This window comes from Nannochloropsis gaditana, assembly GCF_000240725.1.
Source record: "Nannochloropsis gaditana CCMP526 unplaced genomic scaffold scaffold330, whole genome shotgun sequence".
Classification (NCBI taxonomy): Eukaryota; class Eustigmatophyceae; order Eustigmatales; family Monodopsidaceae; genus Microchloropsis; species Microchloropsis gaditana.
The window spans coordinates 853-24,552 of NW_005803623.1; the positions used below are offsets into that span (position 1 = coordinate 853).

The 23,700-nt window shown below is 55.1% G+C and overlaps 3 protein-coding genes across 3 annotated transcripts; 1 reads left to right on the forward strand and 2 right to left on the reverse strand.

Annotated features, from left to right (window-relative positions):
- Positions 1–12,303: 12,303 nt before the first annotated feature.
- NGA_2097900 (hit-type zinc finger protein) lies at positions 12,304–12,942 on the reverse strand (the record flags this gene model as incomplete). Its single annotated transcript, XM_005854981.1, has 1 exon — positions 12,304–12,942. A coding segment is annotated over one exon (602 nt), but the record flags the coding sequence as incomplete, so codon positions are not given.
- Positions 12,943–20,939: 7,997 nt separating this feature from the next.
- Positions 20,940–21,927, forward strand: NGA_2021900 (periplasmic protease; the record flags this gene model as incomplete). Its single annotated transcript, XM_005854979.1, has 1 exon — positions 20,940–21,927. A coding segment is annotated over exon 1 (986 nt), but the record flags the coding sequence as incomplete, so codon positions are not given.
- A 95-nt stretch (positions 21,928–22,022) lies between these two features.
- Positions 22,023–22,326, reverse strand: NGA_2032400 (uncharacterized protein; the record flags this gene model as incomplete). Its single annotated transcript, XM_005854980.1, has 1 exon — positions 22,023–22,326. A coding segment is annotated over one exon (304 nt), but the record flags the coding sequence as incomplete, so codon positions are not given.
- Positions 22,327–23,700: the final 1,374 nt, after the last annotated feature.

Genomic DNA, 23,700 nt, shown 5'->3' on the forward strand with positions numbered 1-23,700 from the left:
GAGGACCAAAGAGGTGCTGAAAAGGAACGCGGCTAAGGCGTATTTGTCATGCTGTAAGATGTCCAAAGTTCCCCTCCGATGGGCAGTACCAATGGAAGACTGCTCAATACTACGCGTTGACTTCTCCTCCGACAATTTGGCGGTGCTTGCGACAGCGTTGGTTGTATTATTAGTGCCGTCTGCCGTCGCCGAGAGGTAAGGAGTACGGGACATGAAGAGGGCAGGTGTCCTACAGGAGGCAGAACGGATGGCTTTCAAATACTGGCTAGCTCTTAAATTCAGTCAACCTCTGTAAATTCTTGTACGAGTGAGCGCAAAAAAATATGTTAATGTCTTGCAGCACTAAGTTATAAAATAACGTGACGTCCGGGTCGCCTTCGCCGTTGCCGAGGCTTGATTGCCCAACCAGGGAATTGGTCGCACTTCCCAGAATAGCGAAAGTGTGAGAAGAAGTGCGAGTCAGCCGCTCGGACGGCCGAGAGCAGACCCATAACACCTCTTTTAAATGTGCGGTCATTTTACAGAGGTCCACGACGTTCGAGAGTTAGTAAGTGCATGTATCCCATTGGGCTGCCCGGAAAGAGCAAAAGTAATGGAATGACGGTAGGATTTTTATAATTTGCGTAGGCATGAAATATTTGGGTGTAAGATCCAAAATTGACGAGTCGCCGAAAGCCCTAACCCCAGAGTTAACGGGGGAAAAAGTGATCACATGGGAATGTACCTTGCTCACGATGGGAGGAAAATATGTGCATACATAATCGACTGGATAGCTGATATGAACCAAAAGTCAAATTATAAGGAAGATTTTTACTGCAAAAAAAGAAGAACGAAGGCGCTCAGACGCTCATATTCGTGCCTCTGCGTCTCGACGGCTGATGGGTCGTGGAAATAAGCGGAATGTGGGAGCGAACTACAGAGCGAGTGAAAGCAGTTAAACGACCGCAACCAGATATTTTAGTGACCAGGCTGAGGGGCACTCGCGAAACGGTAACCATCCCATCATTGATTGATCATGCGACGGGAAAAAAGCGGTCACTGTTGATTAATCAGACGACCCGCAAAAAGCGGTCACTACTGATCAATCACACAACCCGCAAAAAGCGGTCACAATTGATTGATCACACGACGGGCGAAAATCGGTCACAACCGAGCACGGACCCCTCACACCAAAGCAATGATCGGTCGCAGACAAGCAAGGGTCGATTTTGGTATATTCTGAATCGAATCCATTGTTCACGAGGTTCTACTTTTCATTCACAGATTCATTGCTCCGTGAAACCCCTATTGTGACACTGTGATTTACTGGCTTGTTGCTTCCCTGGCCGTCGATACATTTGCCCACGTATACAAGAGGCTTGCAGTCTTGTCTCCGTTTCCTCCTCCTCCTTCCCTTCGTCGCCTTCGCTTCCTATTCGTCCTTGACCCCCTCCCTTTTCCTTTTCTCCTTCCCTTGTCGTGCTTTCTCAGGAGGTCACCGACGACTTCGAATTTCCCTCGTAAGAGTCGGATGCGTGTTCCGCGTCATCCGGGTCAATCAATCTAACATCAAAGGGGTCCTCCATTGCCGCCTCTCCTGCGACCTCACAGTCCCTCTCCTCCGCCTCCTTGTCCCTCCTGTCTCTCTTTACCCTCTCACACAATTCTAAGAACCTATTCTAGGCTGCCTCGGGGTACTTGGGGAATCCCATTTTCGTTCCCCGCTGGATTTCTGGCCGCTTCCCTGCGTGTTCGCGTATATGTGTGTGTGCGTGTGTCAGGGTAAGTGAGAGGGGAGCAAAGGAAGAAAATGAAAGAAGGGAAGGGAAAAGGGAAAAACGAATAGCAGGAGAATGAGAGCGCGAGCAGGACATACCCTAGATAATGTCCTCCATGCAAAGGAGGGTGACTGCTCGGCATTGCCAGAGGGGTCGACGTCCTTCAAAAACACGCCAGCCTTGAGGTCGCTGAAATTGAAACCTGCCTTGACACAGGCGCGAATGACTGCGAAGAGCTGTCAAGAAAAGTAGGAGAGTACTATGATTCGTCAGGGTCGTCCTTCCCACCCGTCCCCTTCCTCCCTCCCTCACTAACCCGATGCTCCCGTCGATCGATGTTTTCTAAGGCGCTGTTGTAGCGCCTTGCAAACTCCACCATCTCTTCTGTCGTCATTGTTTTCAGACAAGAAGGGGGTGGAATCGAAAATGCTCTTCATGTCCAGGAAAGAGGACGTCCATGTTGATATTCTTGGACATGCACTCCTTGATCCTGTTTTTGGCCTGTGCCAAGGAGAACAGTGAATTAATGGACTCCATTCGAAATGCATGCAACATATATCAGCAAATATCTCACATGGTTTCGAAAACGGCGCACTGCTTCCTTGATTGCCTTCCAGTGCCTAAGCAAGGTGTCTTCTTTTTCCTGCTTGTTCATACTGTGCAGCTTGCCTTCTTAAAGAAAAAGTTGGCATCACTTGCTCTTTCGGTACTTCATCTGGGGCGGAGGAGGAGCCCGAAGCCAAGGGTCCACTTTGAAAGTTTTCGTCGCGAAAACTTTAAATCTAGAGGATGCCAGCGACATGGTGCGTTTTCTGTGCTATTTCCTGTGCTATAACAGAAATGCCAAGAAATATGAAGTATAAAATAGTGACAGAGTTTTTTCGAAAAACAAATTTTAGCTGGCAAACTACGTGAGGTACCAATATTGGAAGAGCGCACGAAGAGAAGGTACAGAGTGGTTGTTACGGAGAACTATTGCGGTACTAAAATTGGAAAAGCGCACAAATAGTAGGTACCGAGTGGCTAGAAGAAAGAAAAACAGGAATGAAATCATTAAAGTGCATCGATACTGGCAGCAGGTACGGAGTCGATGTGGCTGCAGTACGGCAATCGGCAAAGCGCATTAAAAGTAGGCACCGCCAGTCGACCGTTACGCTCAACGTCGCCACGTACTACGTATTAGTATGGGCCAATGTAAGTCCAACACCGTGGCCCGATTGCACTTCTCATCAACCATAGGCTTCCCCTTGGTAGCTATAAATTGAAGCCTCGAAGCTTTCGCATGTGTATGTTCGTATTATCTCATGGGATTCTCCCATCCATTCTCTTTCTATCACCTTTTTTTCCAGCCAGGCTTGGGAATGTAAGTGGTCAGATTCGGAAGTCTAAGTGAAGCATTTTAAGTACATCATCGACTTTCGAATTTGAGACCTATAGGCTAATAAATGTCGCGAAAACCATCATCCACGGCACTAGCACAGCATGAATTCACCTTACCCTTTCCGTTGGCTCAGCGCCCTTATAAAAATGCGAAGGAGGTTGTGTGTAAAGTATGGATCCGTTGTTTTAATCACCGCGATTACGATGGGTCTCCTATGGAACTATCATGTACGTGCGATATTTTGGTGTGTAGAGCAAGCTGTATCGATTTGAATCGACAAGTAAGTGGAAAGATCGGTTTAATCACTCCCCACGCCCACAGGCGACCCTTGCATATCGTACCATGAGCTTCTCAGCAGCCGACGGCCGAAACTACCGCTCCTGGAATGGGACCTTCCAATTTCTGCGGCCTCAATGGCAGACCTTCGCAGAATTTCTCGACCGCTGCGCGGAGTTTGATGGCTCGGAACACGATCCGAACGAAAAGGTGCGGGTAAAACGAATATACTCCATCTTCGCCTCTCCCGGGCCCTCCTTTGACGCTGCAACAACAGCCCTGAATGACTACGCGCACGTGGCGGAGGAAAACCGTGAGCAGCCGCCAAATCGACGCGCCACATTCTCTTGCCTTCCATGGATACATGCTGATGCGCCCGTGTTAATGCATGGACCTCCCCGGATCGCCATTGTCACCTTGTCAACCGCAGACTACGTCAACAATAGTGCGGTGTCCTTATCACTCATAGACAAGAAAAAATACTGCGACCATCACGGGTACGACCTCCACATCATTCGAAAGACGAGTACAAAACGCGCGGCCGCGTGGTCCAAGTTGCCGGGTATCCTTTCCCTGCTGGATCAATACGATTGGGTCGTTAGCTTGGACGCAGACACGGTCATATACGACCATAGCATCAGGCTCGAGGAGTTTCTCGACCCCCACCACGACTTGATCGTCGGGCTTGATGGCAACGGTGTCAACAGTGGCGTGTTCTTCCTGCGCAATTCCACGTGGAGCAAGGTACTGCTCACGGAAGCGTGGACGATCACAAACGAGAAAATGAGTAACATCTGGTGGGAGCAAGCGGCAATAATGCGCCTTCTACAGAGCGAGGGCATACGGAATCACGTCAAATACTCTCCACAGATGCACTTCAATTCGTACGTCACATCTCAGGGCCACGTGAAAATGGACGAGAATGGTGGTCGTGGTCCCTTCATTGTGCATTTTGCTGGATTGGGTCCGGCGAAGTGGGATATGCTCCTAGATGTGTACGCGCAACGGAGGAATGTAGAAAACCAAGATATGACCAAAGAATAAAGTAACGCCTTTCAGCAACCACTTAAATTGCTTTCTTATTACCAAGATTGCAACGTTGTTTGCCATGTACTATGTTGCCCGCTCGGTACAAAAAGAAGCAGTGTCTGATCCCCCTGAGAGTATTGCGATATATAGTGCGAAAAGACGACATTGGAAAAAGACTGCGAATGCATGAGCTGCTGAACTTAGGCCGAATATCTCCCTCCCTCTTCTCCCTTCGCCCCTGTCGAAAATGCAGTGTCTTGCGCTCTCATTACCCTCTACATGGGGCACCACCCGAAGATACAATTGTGGACTGACGTGCTGAGAAGGCGGACAGCGGAAGTGCGACAGTTCGTATCGATTACTTGCGTCTATGAGGTCTCGTCCGGCCGATCTTTTGCTCATTTGTCTAGAAAGTGAACAGGCAAAGACACGTATGTTGTCCACGGCAACTCATTGCTTTGTCCCTCAGCAATAAAATTAGGTCCACAGACTAAGCCGACGAGTGACTGCGGATACAGGTGTGGTCCCAGGGCAGTGTACAGATGGTTTGCGGATCATCCAACTTTTCCATGTCTCATCAAAAGGAGGGACGACCACCTGTTGAGCGGGAAAGGAAGGAGATACAGAAGAAGGGTATGATGAAAGCTCTCAACAAAATTCCTGAACGTGACCGATGCCTGGTTTTGTGCCCACCTGCAGTTCGTGCTTCGCCGCGAATTGATTCACTGCTCCCAGGACCGCAAGCGGGTTGCGGCTCCCATCCTCGCACAGTGCCCAATCCTGCCCGGAGTTCTTCCATGTCTCTTCACGTACGTAGTCGTGCCCAGCCATGATCCCGCCTTCTCTGAGCTTGGGCCAATACAGTTCAATGTCCTCCATTACCCCGCAAAAGTCGTGACGGGCATCGACGTAGACGAAGTCGACGGAGCTGTTGGGGATCGTGGGGGCGGCATCCTTGGTCAGCATCTGCAGGAACTCGAGCGTGGTGCCCCGGGCTGCAAATTTGTCCAAGCGGCCATGGGCCTCGCTGTGTCCACAAAGTGGGAAGAAAGATGAGTAAATATCAATATAACGGGCCGCTTGGTGTGGCGAGCTCTGTGCATAAAATCGCGAACGCGCCGTATCCTTACCGCAGGAGCTGCGCCTGCACCTCATCGGGCTTATTAGCCTGATCGCTGTAGTTTGGCAACTGCGCCCAAACATCCACAAGCGTCATATGCTTGCATTTTGTCCAACGGCTCAACGTCTTCTCGGTGTACAACCCACGCTGCACCCCAAGCTCGATTCCTACCGCCATTCCCTCCTCCTCCAGCACGCGCCCTATGGCGTCGCGATTTTCGACGAAGGGCAGGGGCTTCACGTCACGATAGCAGGAGGCCGAAGATCCCAAGGAGGAGGGGCCAGCAGACATCGACGACCAGTTGGCAATGCTCATAGACTTGCCGCTCCGCTGATGGTGGACCCGGACGACCAGCGCCATCAGGCCAATGATACAAACTGCCAGGGCCGTGTTGCGCGCGGTGAGCTGCTGTATCCTCGCGCAGGCTCCAGAGTATCGATTGTGCCCCATGACTGGAGTTGGCAGGCACTATACTATGCGCCTAAAGAGCGCTGGGTGTCTATGCATGCATGAAGAAATGGGAATGTCGGCACAACAGTCAAGGCCGACCTTCGTAGGGGAGGGGTCCCGTTTTAAACCGTGCAGGTGCGATAGATTGGATCGATTTTTCCGACGTCCTAAGAAACTCCATTGCCCTGAGAAAACCCTCCACATGATCTTAGACCAGCACTTGTTCCGGGCACTGACTTTTCTGTACTCCATTGCTACACCCAGATATACTTGGCGCACACAGAGGCATGCCCTGAGCCACCATGCATTTACAGGATGGAGGGCCATCTCGGCATCGACCGTCGTGTGATGAGTAGGTGCGTGGACAGCAGACACAGAATCGAATTTTCAGCAGATGAAAACATCGAAAGTCAAGCTTTAAGGAAGATTTTACCGCAAAAAACGAAGAAAGGCGCCCAGGCGTTCAAATCCTTTACCTTTCGGCGACGTTTCGCTCTCTCGCTCCTAGGACCCTCCCAGACCTCTTTCATTAGGCCTTTACGAATGCACCAGGAGCCTTCTATCGCTCTTATGCGCCCTAAAAATGTTGCAACACTGATCAAAGCCAATAAGATATTTGTATGCACTTGGATGCTCTGCACTCGACACGAGGTCGACAATTTCCTGATTCCGAGCTGCTGCAGCTTAACTTCATCTCTTCGATGATGGGCCGATCACACGTGAGAGCTTGAGCCCAAAAGACAAGACAAGTTTCAGGATTGTACACGAAAAGATTATTGAAAAGCTGTTCAGCTTTTTTGGGTCTCTTCTGCTTTCTTCTCTCTTCTTTCAACCAGTTTTGTAGTCGATTTACAATGAAACGCAGTGCTTCTATCGTGACTTGTCCAGTCTTTCACTAAAGTCGTGTGTGTAATTTACGAAAACGACAAAATTGTGATTCACTTTTCCCCTGAATTTCCTATCTTTTCTATGTTGATGTGGTGGAGACAAACTCGGTGTAAATGCCTCGGCAGGCCTCGTCCGTGAAAGTGGCTACGCGAAACTCAGGATTCTTCTCCGCGATCTTCTTCAGCCACTCCATGCATGCACCACATGGTTTGAGTGGGTTCAAATCATCCGCCTCGACCCTAATTGTCATAGCCCCCGGACCCTGTTGATCACGGCCCCCTCCGTCTACCCTGAGATTCGACAAGGGGATGATGGGGCTGGTGCTCTTGGACGATTTTGGATCCAGAGAGTCCATGCTCGACGCATGTGGACGACCACGGCATTCCGCCGGCGACGGCTTACCAAAGGCGCCGTCTTGCCCACATCCGTTCAGGTCCTTGACCGAGTAGGAGCGGATGATCGTGGTTCGAGGCGGCGACAGTCCATCAAAGACTTCTTCCTGCGCCCCCGTCCGGCGAGACGAGGGTGTCCAAGGGCCCTCCTGATCGCCAACGGAGGCCATCATCGACCCCCCTGTCCGTTCAGAAGCGCCCGCATCCCCTTTTCTAGGCCCTAGCAGTCCTCGGGGCTGGGCATTCCCGATAGAGTGGCCGGTGCAGGAGTCGTTGTAGCTGTGGTTGCGATCCGTCGTTTGTGAGGCCACACGAGGGGCCGTGTCGATCGAGGCAAAGACCGCATCCAACGCCTTTGCTGTCCCTTCTGGCTTTCGCCCTCCGTCCCCTCCACCCCCTCCCCCGCCTGTGTTCCCGTTTTTCCCAAAGGAGACGCTCAAGACAGCCACCACCTTCAAGTCCCTCCGTTTCAACGTCAAGTCGGCCGCCAGGGCGGACCCGATCGCGTTTCTCTCCGCGCAGAGCGAGCCCGTGGGCATGCTCACCTCCATGTTGCAGCCTCGGTACAGCAGGGGCCGGGCCCTGTCTTTCTGCACCAACAAAACGGCCAAGACGGGTTTTTCAGTTTTTCGGAGCCAAAACGTGCTTAGATCCGCACACAGGCCCTGCCGGTAGTGGAGGAGAACCTCTTCCTTGTATCGAAGCATCTCCTGGGCGACCAATCGGGCACGGGCGTCTGCATGGGAAAGGGGGACAGGCGGAGCCGTGTCGATGTCCTGTGGGAGGGAAAGGGAGAAGGAAGAAGGAAGGGAAAGAGGAAGGGAAGGAGGGAGGCAAAGAAAAGAAGCAGGGAGTGCGTGAGTCATTCACACGGCCAGGGCGCGGCACGCATGCGTCTCCACACGCCGCCTTGCCGCTTTCCGCAAGGGTGCGTATTTCATGCCGGTCCTCACCTCGAAGGCCAAGACCTCCACATCCTCCAGGCACATTTTAGCATGGTGCCAGAATGTCTTCAACTCCCAGGTATGCATGAAAGAGGGCCGGTAGGGACGCAAGGCGGCGTTGATGGCCGAGATGCGAGCCGGGGACCCGTCGGCGAAACTGATGGTCAGACGGTACTTGTGCCTCCAGGATGTACCCCAGCGCTCAGCAGCCCCGTCCCGGTAATGCTCGATCAATGGGAGCAGCTCGTTCTTCACGAAGGCAATGTTCTCGTCGTAGCGGAAAATATTGGTGGTGCTGTGGACCCGCACCACCCGTACGTCCGGGTAGTTTCGTTGCATCCATTCCTCCAGCAAGGCGGCGGTGCCTTGGGTAGAATTCCCTTCCCGGCTGCTGGTCGGATCCCTTGGCATACCCACCCCGCTGACGAGAAAGATGATCTTGAACACTTCCTCCTCCCCCCCCGGCCCCACCCCTGCTGCGACAGTCTTGCGCCAGGTAGGTAGTACGTTGGCGAGGAGTGGGAAGTAGACGCCGTCGATCCCCACGGCGTCCTGCAGGGGGGCCGGGGAGCGAGGGGAGGAGCGGCCGGCTAAGGGGTCTCGGTCCACAGAATCATTCTTGGCTGCCGCCATCCCCCCCGCGTTCTCTGTCACGGCCGGGTCATGGCCGCCCGGTGACGGGTGGGGAGGCTGCAGGCGTGGAGAGGGGAGGGGGGGGTAAAGCTTCCCTAGGTCGTCTCGACGCAGGCGGAAGTCGGTCAGATCTTGGACAGGCAGAGGGCACTCGCTCAGGTCAAAGCCCACCGGTAGTTCCGGCTGGGTTGTCAGGGACTGGCGGCGTAGAGTGTAGGAGCGTTCGTGTCTCATGTCCCCTCTTCGCAAGGAGGGGGCGTCCGAGGAGGATGCAGAAGAGGGAGTGGGGCCTGGCAAGGCGGCGGGAGCAGAGGGGTTGTGCTCACGGACATAGACGGGAACTTTGACAGAAGGACAAATGTGGTGGTGGACGACTTGCAGGATGGCGTCACTCACGGGCTGGAAGAGTGAAAATTTAGGCCGACACAGGACTAGATCCTCCTGCATCACCGCGCTGCTGCTCGTGCGACGCCGGTGTGTCGCCGTGAACGGCGCCAGTGGCCCCACCCGGAGCACGGTCGATGAAGTGGACGACGTGCGACTCAATAGCTCTTCCGAGGGCGTCCTGGAAGGACCCAGGCCCGGTAATGTAGCAAGGGAAAGCACCATATCCTTGTGCGAAACGTTATGCACCAGCAACTCAATACGGCGTCGGCCCACCTCCTCCATCCCCGGGCATGTGTCCAACGCATGCGACACCCGGTCTTGCACGTCGCGTTCGGGTCCTGTGCTCAGGCAGCGGCTGACATGGCGCGAATGTTTTGAAGCATGCCGACCTGAGTGGCGAGGAAGGCAGGGGGTGCAAGGGGAGGGGGCAACTGGCGAGGACGCCGAAACGGGGCGCATTGTCTGCCCGGCATGACGTGGCGTGGATGGGGATGCTTTCGTCTTCTTCCCAGGACTTTCGGTGATTGGAGGAGAGGGAAGAGCATGTTCACGCCGGAGATGCTGTTTCCTGTGACGTAGGAAGACAACTAGACTCGAGGCGGCCGTGAACAGGGAAAGCTGCAGGAAAGTAAAACCTGCGCCGAGTCCAGAGGCATCATTGTTATCATCACTCCTCATGTCTTCTTCGGGCCATGTGCTGTCATTCTTGCGGGTGCTTTCCCTTTCTGTGCGACAGTTTTTTGAAAGGGGGGTACAAAAGGGTGAGGAGATGCGCCTCGTCTAGAGCTGATGAATCACGGTTCGTTTGAGCAAGTGACGTTTTGAAGAGAGGCTGCAAAGCGAATGGATGTCATCGTATGCATACATCACGGCTATCTTGCGCGGTACGTGGGTGCTGAGAGGCGCTGGGCTGCGATTTGTGTACGTGGTAATGCCGGTATAACCCGAACCAGCTGAACCAAACCAACATCAAGCAAATTTGATGAGTAGACCGGGAGGTGAAATAAAGTTCGTGATAAGATAGGAGGGCGCAACTGCCCTTTGGCTTAGAGCCCACTTTTTCGTTTGTGTGTGTGACCAGGAAGCGGGTCGTCAGTGACAATTTTGACACTTTGCAGGTCTGTTGCGGCCTCGGGATGATAGCTGACGGCAAGCGAAGAGACATCATTGCTCTCCCGTTGCATTCTTTAAACATAACCCCACCCACGACATGTTCTTATCCCACCGCTAACGCCCCAGGGAAGGCAATGGAAGGTGCAGAAGATCCAACAATGGGCGACATAGTCGCGTCCGTCATGTTGTTTGACAGACAGACATCCGTGAAGCACAATTCGCGGGGAAATGCACGGCTTGCTGAAGCCGCCTCGGAGAATGATTTTCAAAAGGGAGCTCAAAAAGCGGTGGAAGCGATCGCAGCTCCAAAACTTCCCAAGGCAAAAAAAGGGGCGAGCGTTAAAATATCCTGTGATGGTTCGGCTGTAGATAAAGACCGTGGGGTGGATGGGGGGGACGGTGGGGAAGGGTCCGTGCGGCCAACCAAGTCAAAGCTAGCTTGTAAGATATCACCAGAGGAAGCCCCAAACCTGAAGAATGCGACAACATTACGGCGGATTGAAGCCTTCCCAACAATGAAGGAGCCTCTGGTCTCCAGTGTGGATCACGGAACCGCTCTTGTGGCCGCTGTCAGCCGCCACAGGACTCCACTGGGCACGGCGGTGCCCCCAGATGATGACTCGAACGAGAAGAGGGCATCCACATGCCTGTGCGGGGCCCACGCCACCGTCACGGTCGAGGCCCGAACGTGGACGGGAATCAATAAACATGGTGGCGTGGGCCGTCTGACGAAGGATAACGGGGACGGGACTTTCAACGTCAAGTACTTGTTGGGAGGCAGTGAGAGAAGGGTGGATCGGTGTTACATCCAATGCAACGCCGTTGCAGGCGCGGATCCCGGAGAGGCCGGAAAACGCGCAGTCAAAGGGCCCGAATTCTTTGTTCCTCAGGCAGATACCCCTGTGTCATCAGGGGCGGAGGCTGCGCGCGGTTCGGCCCGGCGGCCCCGAAATCCGAGGGCAGAGCCCGAAGAGCAGACGGAGCAGGGTGAGAAACAGGCGGAGAAGCAGGAGAAGGAAAGGAGGGGAAAGGAGGACGCTCGGGGGGAGGACTGGACGACGAGTGGTACGAAGCCCGCGAAGGCCAGGGGCAGGGCCGATGGGACGGGGCCCTCTGGCCAGAAGCGCTCTCTCGTGCAAGCCAACCAACCCCAGGCGACGTCCCACCCGGCCACCAAGGCACGGGGTCCAATGCACAAGTCTGAGTCCAGGAAGATGGCGCCTCCGCCGCCCCAAGGGGGTGGATCGGGGACATGTATGACGAGCAAGGGAGACCCATCGGCTGTGGCGGAGAGGGCCGCGTCTTCCTCCCCACCAAGAGACGCGAGCGTCCAAGCTGACGCTCCGATCCACCCACAAGCACGACAAGAAAGAGGGGTCCAAGACGTAGGGGAGGCGGTGCCCTCGGAGCACGCCGCCGTGCCACCACCCGCAGCGGATACCCGTTTCCTGGATTTCAAGAGAAAGCTTTCCCAGGCGGTGATTGAAAATGTAGGCGGCTTGGATCAGATTTCGTTAGAGCAGTTGAAGGGGGCGGTGGTGGGGGAGGGTCAGGGGTGCTTCTCCGGCGAGGAGATGGATACGTTTTTGCAGCGCTTGGAAGCAGACAACCACTTGATGCTTGTGGACCAAACGGTTTACATCGTCTAGGAAGGCCTGGGAAAAGGACCTTCTTAGTTCGGGGGAGGAGAGACTCAGGATCGTGGTGCCACTAAGGGATGGATACCAAGGGGAAGTGACAGCGGGGCGGCAAGACTTGCGTGCCTCAAGTGTGTGATACGGTGTGGATATGGGGACGAGGAGAAAGGACAGTGCGGGGTGACAAATGACCAGCAATTCACGGCAGTGAAAATGCAGCCATTCGTAGATAAATTGAAAGATTGACTACAAGCTTCAAGAAACGTTCCATGAACTACATCGAAGAGAATGTTGGTGCGCTATGTTACATTGCCCCGTCTCCTTCGTCCCATCTCACGTGAGTACCAGATGACCCTCCTCGTACTTCAATGCACCTATTTCCAGCAGCACCCGGTCCACGAAGGATTTCAGTTCAGGATACTTGTTCAACTCCTCGCTCAGTCTCTGCGCCCGGTGCCTATCGCTGTCGATATCCGTCAAGAGACTACACAAAGTGGAGTCTTCCAGAGCACCCTGCAACCACTTACTGCCCATCAACGCCTTCCGCATGTCATCCGTTAGCAATGCCCCGTCGTCCTCTTCCTCTTCCTGGTCGTCGACGGCCTGTGTTGCGGCCAAATCGCTGTGATGCTTCCGTGCAATGGACGAGGGGACAGGGAAGAAGTCGTCCCTCGTGCTTTCACGGGCCCGCTTTCTTCCGTGCGCGGCCGTGGACGCAGGCTCCTTCTTTTCACACGGCGCATTCTTGTGCTCTCGATAACAGGAAACGCTGCAATAGCGGAGGAGGCAATTTGGACATTTGTATTTCCCCTGATTGTCGGCAACAAAACATACCTCGCAGCCAGGCATTGCTGTCTTGCCATTACCGGCGGTCATGGCCTTCTTGTCGTTACGATTCTTCATGACTACGATATTTAATTGAATGTTATATAGGTACCACGTGTAAGGATTGTGAGCGCGACAACGGGAAGAATACAAGTGGAGGCAGGAAGTCATGCCTACGAAATCGAGCCAGGATACTACTTGAAGCAACACGACTGCTATGCCCGTTCGGACAATTGACTATGTCACAGAGTGTCTGTCTGAGCCTACCAGCACTCGAGCTCTACGACAAACAAGACTTGCTCATTTTTTACAAGCTTGTAGCGCATTAATTATTGAACAAATGCCAAGGAGCTAAGAAAATAGTGGAAAATTGAGTCAAGGCTCCAGGCGCGTAAACCAGACGGAACAAGGAGAGACAACTCAACCGCAACAAGAGGAACGAGAGGAAAGGCAGTGTGGTGAACAAACATGCCTGCATTTGTACTACAAGAAGCATTACCAAAAAGGACAATTTGACCCTCAGATTCCCACTATCAACCGAACTATTCACAATGTACGTGCAGGGCACGTCGAATATAGCAGGATCGGCGTCCGCAGATACCGCAGTCACGCATGTTCCATCGGAGCAGTAATCGGTTTGGTAGATTGCGCTCTTCCGGCAGTGCTGCCGCAGCCGACACAGCCACGGAGGAGCATGAAATTGCTTCCGCCTCGGAAAAAGTGACGATTTTGGTATGCGGTGCTGGTCCCGTGGGGCTGACGGCGGCGCTTGAATGTGCACGGCACGGGCTGCAGGTCAAAATAATTGATAAATCCTTGACGAAAGATCCCCACAGCAAAGCTTTTGGCATTCACGCATTGACGATGGAGAAATTTCTTGCCATGGGTGTTGCTCCTGCCGTCCTGGAACAAGCCCATTGCGTCGACCGCCTGCGGATCCGAGGGGACTTTACGACCGTCGTGGAGGATTTTTGCCACATACCTTCTCGATTCAAGGGCGTCTTCATGCTGTCCCAACGAAAATTAGAGGACATTCTTGAGGCCCACATACACATGTATGGAATTGAGGTGGAACGCGGCGTGGAGCTTCTCGATTTTGTCCAAGCAGAAGACCAAAGTGATGCCTCAGGCACCCCCAGCGTCGGCAAAGGACCTATGACAGCCAATTTGCGGGACGTAAAGACGGGGGAGGAACGCAACCTCACGTGCAAGTACGTGATAGGCTGCGATGGATGCCACAGCCGCGTCCGGAAGCTCCTCAAACTGCCCTTCCTTGGCGCCCCCTATGAGGAAGATTTCCTCTTGCTCGACGTGCATTTCAGCGTGAAACCGGGCCAGCGGTTTCAGGGCTCCTCAGTGCTCTTAGGGGACCCGGTGATCGCCTTATTTGAGCTGGACTGCGGCTTGTTGCGCTTCATATCCAAGCGCTGCGCCGGGGACGGTATCCCCGCCAGCCAGGATGACAAGCGCATCGCCGACGTGGAAAACGCGGCCGTGGAAGCCGCCATCCTGAAGCGCTTCCAAGACCTCGTCCTGAGCCGATGTCCTGAGCTCGCCGGCCTTCACGATGTAAAGTGGGCGAGCATATTCCGCATTCACCGTCGCGTGGTGCCGCAGTATAATGTCGGGCACGTCTTCTTGGCGGGAGACGCGGCGCACATCCATTCCCCCCTGGGCGGGCAGGGATTGAACACGGGTATACACGATGCGGTGAATTTGGCCTGGAAATTGGGGGCGGTGGAACGTCTGGGTGCCGATCCGGGCATCCTTCTTCCCTCCTACAACGCGGAACGACACCCAGTTGGAGAGCAAACCTTGGCGTGGACGGATTCCTTGACCAGCTACACGATGACGCGGGGTTTCTTGTCCGGGGTAGCCCAGAAAGTTCTCTTCCCTATTGCCAGCCCCCTCTTGAACCGCTCCACCTGGGCGATGAAGGCCATCACCTCCAGGATGAGCATGCTCAGTCTCTCCTACCGAGGCACGCCCTCCCCCCTCCTCCCCTCCGCCGCCTTGCCTGCGTCGAGCTTGCCCCCAATAGGGAGTCCCCAGCCTGGGGACCGGGTGCCGGATGGACCTTTGGTCCGCTTTTCCTCCGGTGCGGCCACGGGTCTACTCGAGGTTGTCTGTCGCGGCCTGGACCACACCCTTCTTATGTTCGGGGAGCCGGAGGGGATGGAGGGCTTGGAAGGGGTCGAGGACGGGCTGACGGTGGAGAAAGCCGTCAGATCGAAGCTGGATTTGGAGGTGGAAGCTTGGCGGCGGCTGCGAGACATGGTCAGCTTTGTGCACATTTCCCGCCGCTTCAGAAGCGCTTCCAAGTCCGTGACCAAGGTCGATGCCCGGGGTAGCTCAAGCCGATCCCACCCGAGATCCAGTCACCAGGGGTCAAACGGCGGTGCTCAGGTGCGCGAACGCTCTGATCCTATAGACAAGAAGTCTTCGGGCGGTCGCCACCAGGTCCGCCAGCCCGTTGCCCTCACCTCCATGTACGACGAGTCGGGACGCGTCAGCGAGGCGTTTGGGCTGAACACCTCAGGACAGTCAGGGTCCCGCGGCAACCCCGCCTGCCTTTTCCTTGTTCGCCCCGATGGCTACGTGGGCTGGCGGGCAGGGGATTGGGATCTGGGCGGGCTGCTCACGTACTTGGAGCCGCTGTACCCTAGGGGACTATGTGACCTCTGAGGTTCACGAACTCAGATAATTGGATCGTGGAGGCTGGTAAGGCACTATCTACATTTTGAACAAATGCGAGGACCTGATTTAAAAAAGGAGAGGGAGGCCTCAGGCGTGGGTCGACATGAAAGGGAAATTGCAGACATCTGGTAAAATACAAGCACCCGTAAATGGAAGGTACTCCAGACCGCGGAACCGGGAAATGACACAAAAATAAATCGCAGCATTCGATGGCTTGTCTGCAGCATCGTCTTATTTTTACACGACTCGTTACTCTTATATCGCTTTTGCACGGTCAGTGCTTGGCACCCCTGAAATTGCTTTTCAGGATGTAGAATCCTTGCGGGCACAAGCTTCGTTTCAAGCAAAATAAATTCATCTTTCAACATCTACAACCTGTCGAACTCCCTCTTTCCTGGCCTTCCACACCTGCCTTGTTCTTCCATATATTTTTCCTTAGAAGTCTTCCTCGCTTCCAATGTTGTTTCCATTATCGGTTGCTTCACGATCAATCCTGTCCAGCAAACAAGGGCCCGCGTCGGCTATCTGCCTCGTCCTTCCGTTTTTCACTCTTCTTCCTCTAATTTCCGCGGATTTGGTCTCTTTTCTCGGCATACAAGGGCTCAAAGACACCCTCGGTGCCTGATTATCTTAAGTTGAGTATTGTCAATAAGCTAGTTACTGTCTCCTGACTTCGCAACCACACGCATGCCTCTCGCCACACGTCCTTGACATGCAGCCTCTGTATATGGCGATCCAGAGGATATCCACCACCTCTGGTTGCATTGTAAATATCTTCTCCCGGATCCCGCCTTCCTTTCCGTCCTGTCCTTTTGGAGAACGACACGCGGATTCTTTCAGGCTGGAACAAAGTGCCTGCTGTCCCGCCTTTTTCTTTCGTGAGCGCATCCTCCACGATCAATCGTGCAGTGAACACGCATTTGACCACAGGCATCAGACGATCCGAGCCGCCCAACGCCAGCACATGTATAAAACTACGCATCAACAAGAGTCAGTCCATGATTTCCTCCGAGATATGTTCACAATTAGACGACCGTGTACCCGTCTGTCCCACCGGGGGGGTCCCTGCCAGGCCCCTCGCCGGCTTGGGCGTTGGAGATGCTTTGACCTCTGTTGCTGCCGTACAGTGTGTCCTGCATCTCGTCAACGTGGCTGCCCATCCGTTCCTCCTGCCTCAAGCCCTCCCCCTGCCGCGGTATCTCATGCCCGCCCTCGCTTTCGTTGCAGCCATGTAGAGCCGGAGACGCCATGCTCGCGGAATGCATAGATTGGAAAAGAAAAGACGGGTGCTGCTCCCCTCCCGCGTTGCTGCCCCCAGGAAGGGGCGGTCTTTGGGCACCGCCGCTGGAGGGACACCGAATATCTGTGATAGCTCCTGTGCCTTGGTGATAGCCACCGTGCACTCCCATGCCCGACCCCGCCGAGTGCATCGCGTACATGGATGTGCTCGGCACTTTTCCCTCCTCAGATCCCGTGTGTCCTTGTGCACCCTGGTACCCCCCCCTGGGCCTGCTGGCCGCACTGAAATTTAGCATGGCTTGGGGCCCCGGCGGGAAGGGTGGCAGGACGTTGGGCATGGGGCCTAGGCCCTGTCCCGTGCTACTGTAGTAGGCCTGGTTCTGAAACGAGGCGGCGTTGCCGCCATGACCCTGAGCATTGGACAGGTTGTAGTGTCCCGGGGCGGGGATGGGCTGGTGATGCGATTGCTGTGAACGGCTAACGTCGAGAGAGGGTGCGGCTGTGGACTGCCCCCACGACGCGTCCCAGGCATGACCACTTGGGAAACCTTCCTCGATACCCCCTGCCTTGTTTTCGGCGTGATATTGCCTCGTCGGGAAAGGAGGGTGTTGCTGCGAGGAATGTGGCGCGGAGAAAGACGCTAAGGACTCGGACGTGGACAGGCCCCCCGGCGTTCGACCTGAGTCTCGTCCTCCCAACGATTGCAGCGATCGAGCCACGTCTTGCGCTGGGAAAGCTGAGTTGGAAAGGCCAAAATATCCATGCTGCTGTTGGGCCTGCATTTGAAGGGACTGGACGGCCTTTGGCGAGGGCGGGAGGCAGCCGCCCTGCTGATGCGAGAAAATCTCATGGGGAGGGCCCCTGTCTCTTGGCAAGTACATCTGGTCCCGCTGCACCTGTGCGGCCCCTCGGTCGCCTTCGGCATGCTGCAGGGAGCGACCTTTGCTCACGCTCGCGTTCCGTTTGTCCCGACGCAGCAGACAGTAGTAACGGTTCTTGACCGAGTTCCCTGTCCGACCCGGAAGGAGCTCGGCAATCTTGCTCCATTTGTTGCAGAATGCGCGATGGAATTCCAGAATGACTTTGTCCTCCTCAGGCCGCCAGGCGTCTCTTCGAATGTCGGGCTTTAGGTAGTTGTGCCAGCGTTCACAACATTGTTTGGCTGACCGCTCTGTCAACAGAGACGAGATATAGTTCCAATCCTTGGCGCCGTTGCTTGAAACCGACTCCCGCAAAATCCCATCCTCGCTCGGTGTCCATGCTCGCTTCTTGAACCCTTTGTTCGCTGCCTCCGCCGCGCCTGCGTGGACGGGACTGGCGCCTTCGGCCTCGTCGTAGTCCTGAAGAGGGGGGGCGCCCAAGACGAGCCAGCGTGTGAGGAAGGAGCACGGTGCTCAGACAGTTGAGAGAAGCAGTTGCAACCTTGGCTCACACATGTCTATGCCCTATACAATCAATCGTAAGCTTATTTTTTTAACAATCCATAGACTACAGAAAATATTGCGCCACTGAAGGGTTCCCGAGACTGGTGTCGCTACAGCACTCCTTGTTAGACCGTCGCCCTTTGACATCTCACACGCCCTCGCATGAAGCAGCAACACTCTCTATTCGTCCTCTTACCCAGTTGTACACGTGGACCTACCTGAACTTCAGAAGTCTGTTGCACCATCGTCCCATCGTGCGTCAGACTGCTTGTGTGGCTGCTCCCTCCCTCGCTGTCCAAGTTGTCCGCACCAAACGGCAACCAGGAAGACCGATACTTCTCGTGCGGCTTTTGAGCCGTGGACAGAACAAGTTTACTCGAACGGTCCGACTTCACGCCCTGTTGAAACGTGGTTGAACGTGCGGGAGACAAGTGTGAGAATGGCATTACACACCGCTTAGGCCTCGGACCGTAGAAATTGAAAAACATCAATGACAGGAAAAGTAATGCTAAGAGGAGCCACGAGACACTTTGCCCTGCCCCCTCTTTCGCCTCAGAGGGTCATGATGCTTACGTCGATATCTTCGCGCCCTGTCTGCCAGGAGCCTTCGGGAGCGCTGTCGCGGGGAGCACGTGAAGCATGATGCACGCTAGAGGAGGGATTGTGGTGGGTGGAAGGGGCTGCAGTAGAAATTGACGGCAAGTAGTCGCGTTGATCGTCGAACGTGTTGTAACTTCTTGTCTCGCTGTCGCTTTGGGTCATTGAAAGAGACTGTTGCTCCCCTCAGTGCCTAGCCCTTGTCCTTGACTCCCTCGAATCCAGCTGAGATAGAGTCAAGACAGCCCCCACTGTGTCGGTGAAAATGTGCTAAAAGTTATGCGGATGTTGGTGGCAAAAGGTAGCTTGGGTAAAAAAATGACGAAGCTGGGTCGTACAAAAGTACAAGCACACGCTTTGAGAAGCCGAGAAGACAGACCTCGTTAGGTCCTCCTACGCAGTCAGAGAAAGCGAAAATTTTCTGCGTATGTTCTTCGCATAATAGCACAAAAAAATGTCGACCACAACCGTAGAGCTGCAGAGCGCAGTAAATCGAGAAACTTTTTTTTTCTCGGGGCCAGAGGACATATCGGGTGCAAATTATTCGAGCCTGTGCGTCTGTGGCCGCCACGTCCAGGCGACCGTTTCCTCGCGAAATTACAAAACTCCACTTCAGCCTGCATAACACCGCCGCACTTGCCTTTCCAGGCCTGCAACCGGCGTGCGGCACATGGACAGCTTCAGAAATGTCAGGGCTGTTGAATCGGCGTGTTCTCCTTCACTTGTGGTGCTGTACATGCCGATGGTGTTTGCGGCGCGCACTCCCGAACCTCAACTCCGAAGACAAAGGTAGGAGGCATTGCCACGCCTCTCCTCGCGTGAATCCGGTCTTGAACCTTCGCTCATAACTCTCCTCCTCGCGCTTTCCCTCCTTAGGTCTGTGCTTGTGGGGTTTCCCAAAATCTCGTACCTGTGGAAGCTTACTTGCCACTGTACCATTTGCTTATGAATGCAAGAAGATAGCAAGATCGAATTTACATGAAGCTCAAGGAAATGCCTCAGGGACCGAAATCTCGTCATATGAACATGGGTACGAGAAACATCGTAAACATCAGTGCTCAGGCGCCTTTTCTCTAGCTCGAGCAGCAAGAGGCCTGTTCGAGCACAAAGGAGATGAAAATTGCCAATATCTGAGTACACTTGTGAGTGTACGTGAATTAACGATATCGGTGAGCATTTGCATGGTATCAAGAGGCATCCAGGCTGGAGAAATGAAAAGGAGATAGGCAGGGGGAGCAAGCACAGCTGTCCTATCCTCCGCTCGCTTGCCTCAGCCGCAGAGAACAAAGTTGAGGCGAAGGAGACACTCGAAATAAGGCCTGCCTTCAGCGATGTTATCAATGCCCAAATAATTTCGTCCGTCACATTTAATTGTTTCGGGAAAATTATAATAATTTGCTCGCACACGGGACAACAGGAGGCTGGGATGGCTGCACAAAGAGAAGCGCGGGTTCCTGCGATTGTGCGACCAAAGTACGGTATCAGATGTCCTATCTGGAGATGCCGATTGCTTCAAAGGACACTAGTCCTGCTCGTCTTCGTTCTTTGGCAATTTTCTCACATTTCCTGCGCCAATGAGGTTCCATCGGACGATGCAACAGAGGACAGTACTGCCTTGCCCGGTGCAGCAGGAGTAGGGAATATCACTGACCACTCGAGTCCTAGCCCTACTGATGATGTGGACGCACTCCCTCCGACCCTTGCACCACGCACGACTCCTCTAGAAGCAGACAATCCTGGTCCTGTTCCTAGGTCCGGTGCGCTGGATTCTTTCACATCGAAAGACAGTCACAAGGATCGTGGAAAGGACAAAGATAACCAAGAGGAGGAGAACGAGGACGATGAGGAAGAAGAGGAGAACGAGGAGGAGGAGGAGGAAGAGGAGGAGGAAGAGGAGGAGGAGGAGGACGGGGGAGACGCAGACCAGGAGGAGGAAAGTGACGAGGAGGACGAGGAGAGCGAAGAAGATGAAGATGAACCGGCATACAAGCGGTGGCAGAGGCGGCCTGGGCACACCTACCAGGTAGGACCGAAGCAGTCTCTTGTGGCCCGCCTCGCTGCCAAGGTCTTAAATCAAACCTCCTCCTCCGTCTCCCTACCTTCGACAAATGCAACCGTCGTAGCACCATCGCTGGTAAGAGCACTGAAGACTTTGCCACGGAAGCAACTTTTCGCCCTGGGCTTCAAGATTGTGCTTGTGGGAGGAGTTTTGTATTCGCTGCGACACTTGTTCACGTTCAAGACCACGATGCAATGCCTCATGATAGTCTCAATTCTGGCAGAAATTGCCGGCCGCCTCGGGCTCTTGAAGGACTTGAAACTCCCCTCCCCTCCCTTCCCGAGCTCCCTCTCCACGCCCCGGGCCCTAGCATCCGTTCGTGGTCCCCCCCTCTTCCAATTTGAGCTCATCAACGGGCGGTACCAAGCGGACCGTATCCGCCTCAGCCTCTTGACGGGCGACACAACGGGCCAAGCCCTGACGGCCGCAGCAGTCTCGCGAAAGGCAGCCCTCACTGCGGCCGTAGCGGCGGCGATGGGCAACGGAAGCAGCAGCAGCGGCGGCAGCAACCAAGGCCCCCTGTGGACCGAGGCGCGGCATACCCAAACGTACGGGATGACTGGCAAGGAGGAGCTCCGGGAGGTGGGAAACGCCTCGTCTTCGTCTTCACAGCCCGGGGCCGTGTCGTCTGCCCACAGCCCCCTCAACAGGACCGCCGTCAATCCCAACGGGACCCAAGGGTCGACTGCGGCCCCCTTGCCCGCCCTGCCGACCCCGCGGCCGCGCGCCTACGTGGTGACGCTGAAAGGCGACATGTTCCTCTCCCAAGGCGCTTATTTGACCTCCGTGGTGTCCTTCCTCCTCGAGACCGCTCGGTCCGGACCGGGGGGGGACGAACTGGTGCTCCTGCTCGAGTCTGGGGGCGGCGCGGCGTACGAGTACGGCCTAAGCGCCGCCCAGTTGGAGAGGCTCCGCCGGGCCGGCATCCGTCTGACCGTGTGCGTGGACAAAATCGCGGCGAGCGGGGGTTACATGCTGGCGGTGGTGGCGGACACGTTGGTGGCAGCCCCTTTCGCCACGATCGGGTCCATCGGGGCGACCACCTCGGTGCCTGTCCTGAACGTGGGGGTGGCCTTGAAACGGCTGGGCATCCACGCCTACTCGATCAAGGCGGGGAAACACAAGGGGAGCGGGGGCATGCTCCTGGTGGGGGACGCGAAGGGGGACCAAGAGGCACTGGGCAAGCTCCGGGAGGACCTGGCGAAGGTCCACGAGGCCTTCAAAGCCCACATTGGCCGGTGGCGGAAGATGGTGGACGTGGAGGCGGTGGGCACGGGCGAGGTCTGGCAAGGGCGGGAGGCCAAGGCCCTGGGATTGGTCGACGAGATCATGACCTCAGAGGAGTATCTGGCCTGGCGACTGTTGACGCACGACGTGGTAAAGGTCTCACCGGCCCCGGACGCGAGGCGTTTCCCGGGCTCATTTTTCTTGCCTGGGCAGGGCGGGGGCGGGAGGGGTGGCGGGGCATCGTTGGGACCGACTACGGCCATGGCAGTACTGACCAGCATCAGGGAGATGGTTGCTCGTCGGTGTGTCAAGCGAATAGGAAGAGTGCTTGTGGACGAGGAGGAAAAGGCGGGAGTGTCGGTGGCAGACCGTGTCCTCCACAGCGTGGCCTCCTTGCTGCTGGGGCAGAAAGCTCCCCTGATTATTTGCTAGGGGTAGCCAGTGTGGAAGTTGGCGATGGTAGGGGATGCGCGTCTTGTGCACGCCTGTACATGATAGATCTAAACGCGGAGGGTGACTGTTTCATGGGGGATTCTATATGCTGAAATGCTCGGTCTGAAACAAACCACAGCATCTGCCCCGCTGTTGTAAGCGATTTGCTATGGCAAACGCCATGTCACGTCATGGACCATTGAGAAAGTAAAAGTATTTTTGCGGATGTGTCCGAGGGTCGTTTCCAATCTTGACTCTTTCTTATGTCGCTTGTCATTACTTCTTTAATGGATGGGGCTGGTAAATCGCACACCTCTACCGGTGGGCCTCCTTGTGAATCTGTCTTGTGTGCCAAGTAGAAAAAAAAATCCGCAAGTGTGTCTTTTAACTTTACCGCTGCATACCGGGCTGGGATTACATGGGGGCTGCGCGTCAACTGTTTGTCCTAATGCTGATCCTAACTCACGTTAAGATGAAGCCTGATCTTCCACGAAATTCTCATTGTTTTCGTCCCATTCGTCTTCATTTCTCACGCTCCTACGAGCACGTACGTACTACCTATCCTCAGGATCCCTCGATCGTTGTTCTCCCTTCCCTCTACGACTCCTCGGTCCTTCCCCTTTCTCTTCCTGACTCTGGTCGACCCAATCTACATCCAAACGCCCCACGAGGCGTCGATGCGAGCTCGACCTCATCCGGGCGAGCAAATGTCCTCACGGTCCTCTTCTTCCAACGCCGTGTCCCTCCATGGAATTAAAATTCCCTATCTCCATCCTCCGAACTGGAACGCACCGCTCCTGCCCGTCTCGCGTCCGGATCCTCAGAGTCCCTTGTCCTACTCGTCCTCGTGTTTCCCCGTCTCTTCCCCTTGCGGCATCAGCGAGAACGACAGAGTCACCCACGCACCTTCCAGTCCGTGGCATTCCCGTGGGAACTGCACCTTTGCCTTTCCCCCTTTCCCAAAAGGCCCCACCACGTACCCCTCCACGGCCTCCTGCCCCTCCTCGGTCCTCAAACCCACCCTCAAGTCCTTGTAGTTCCTCACGTCCTCCTCCATGGTGAAGAGCCCCGTCACGATCACCAGACCGTCTGCCCGTACTTTCTCAATGTGGCCCATGCGCCACTCCGCGTCCCCCTCCGCCCCCAACTGCACCGGCACCGCCGCCACCGCCTCCGTGGCCACGGCCTCGTCC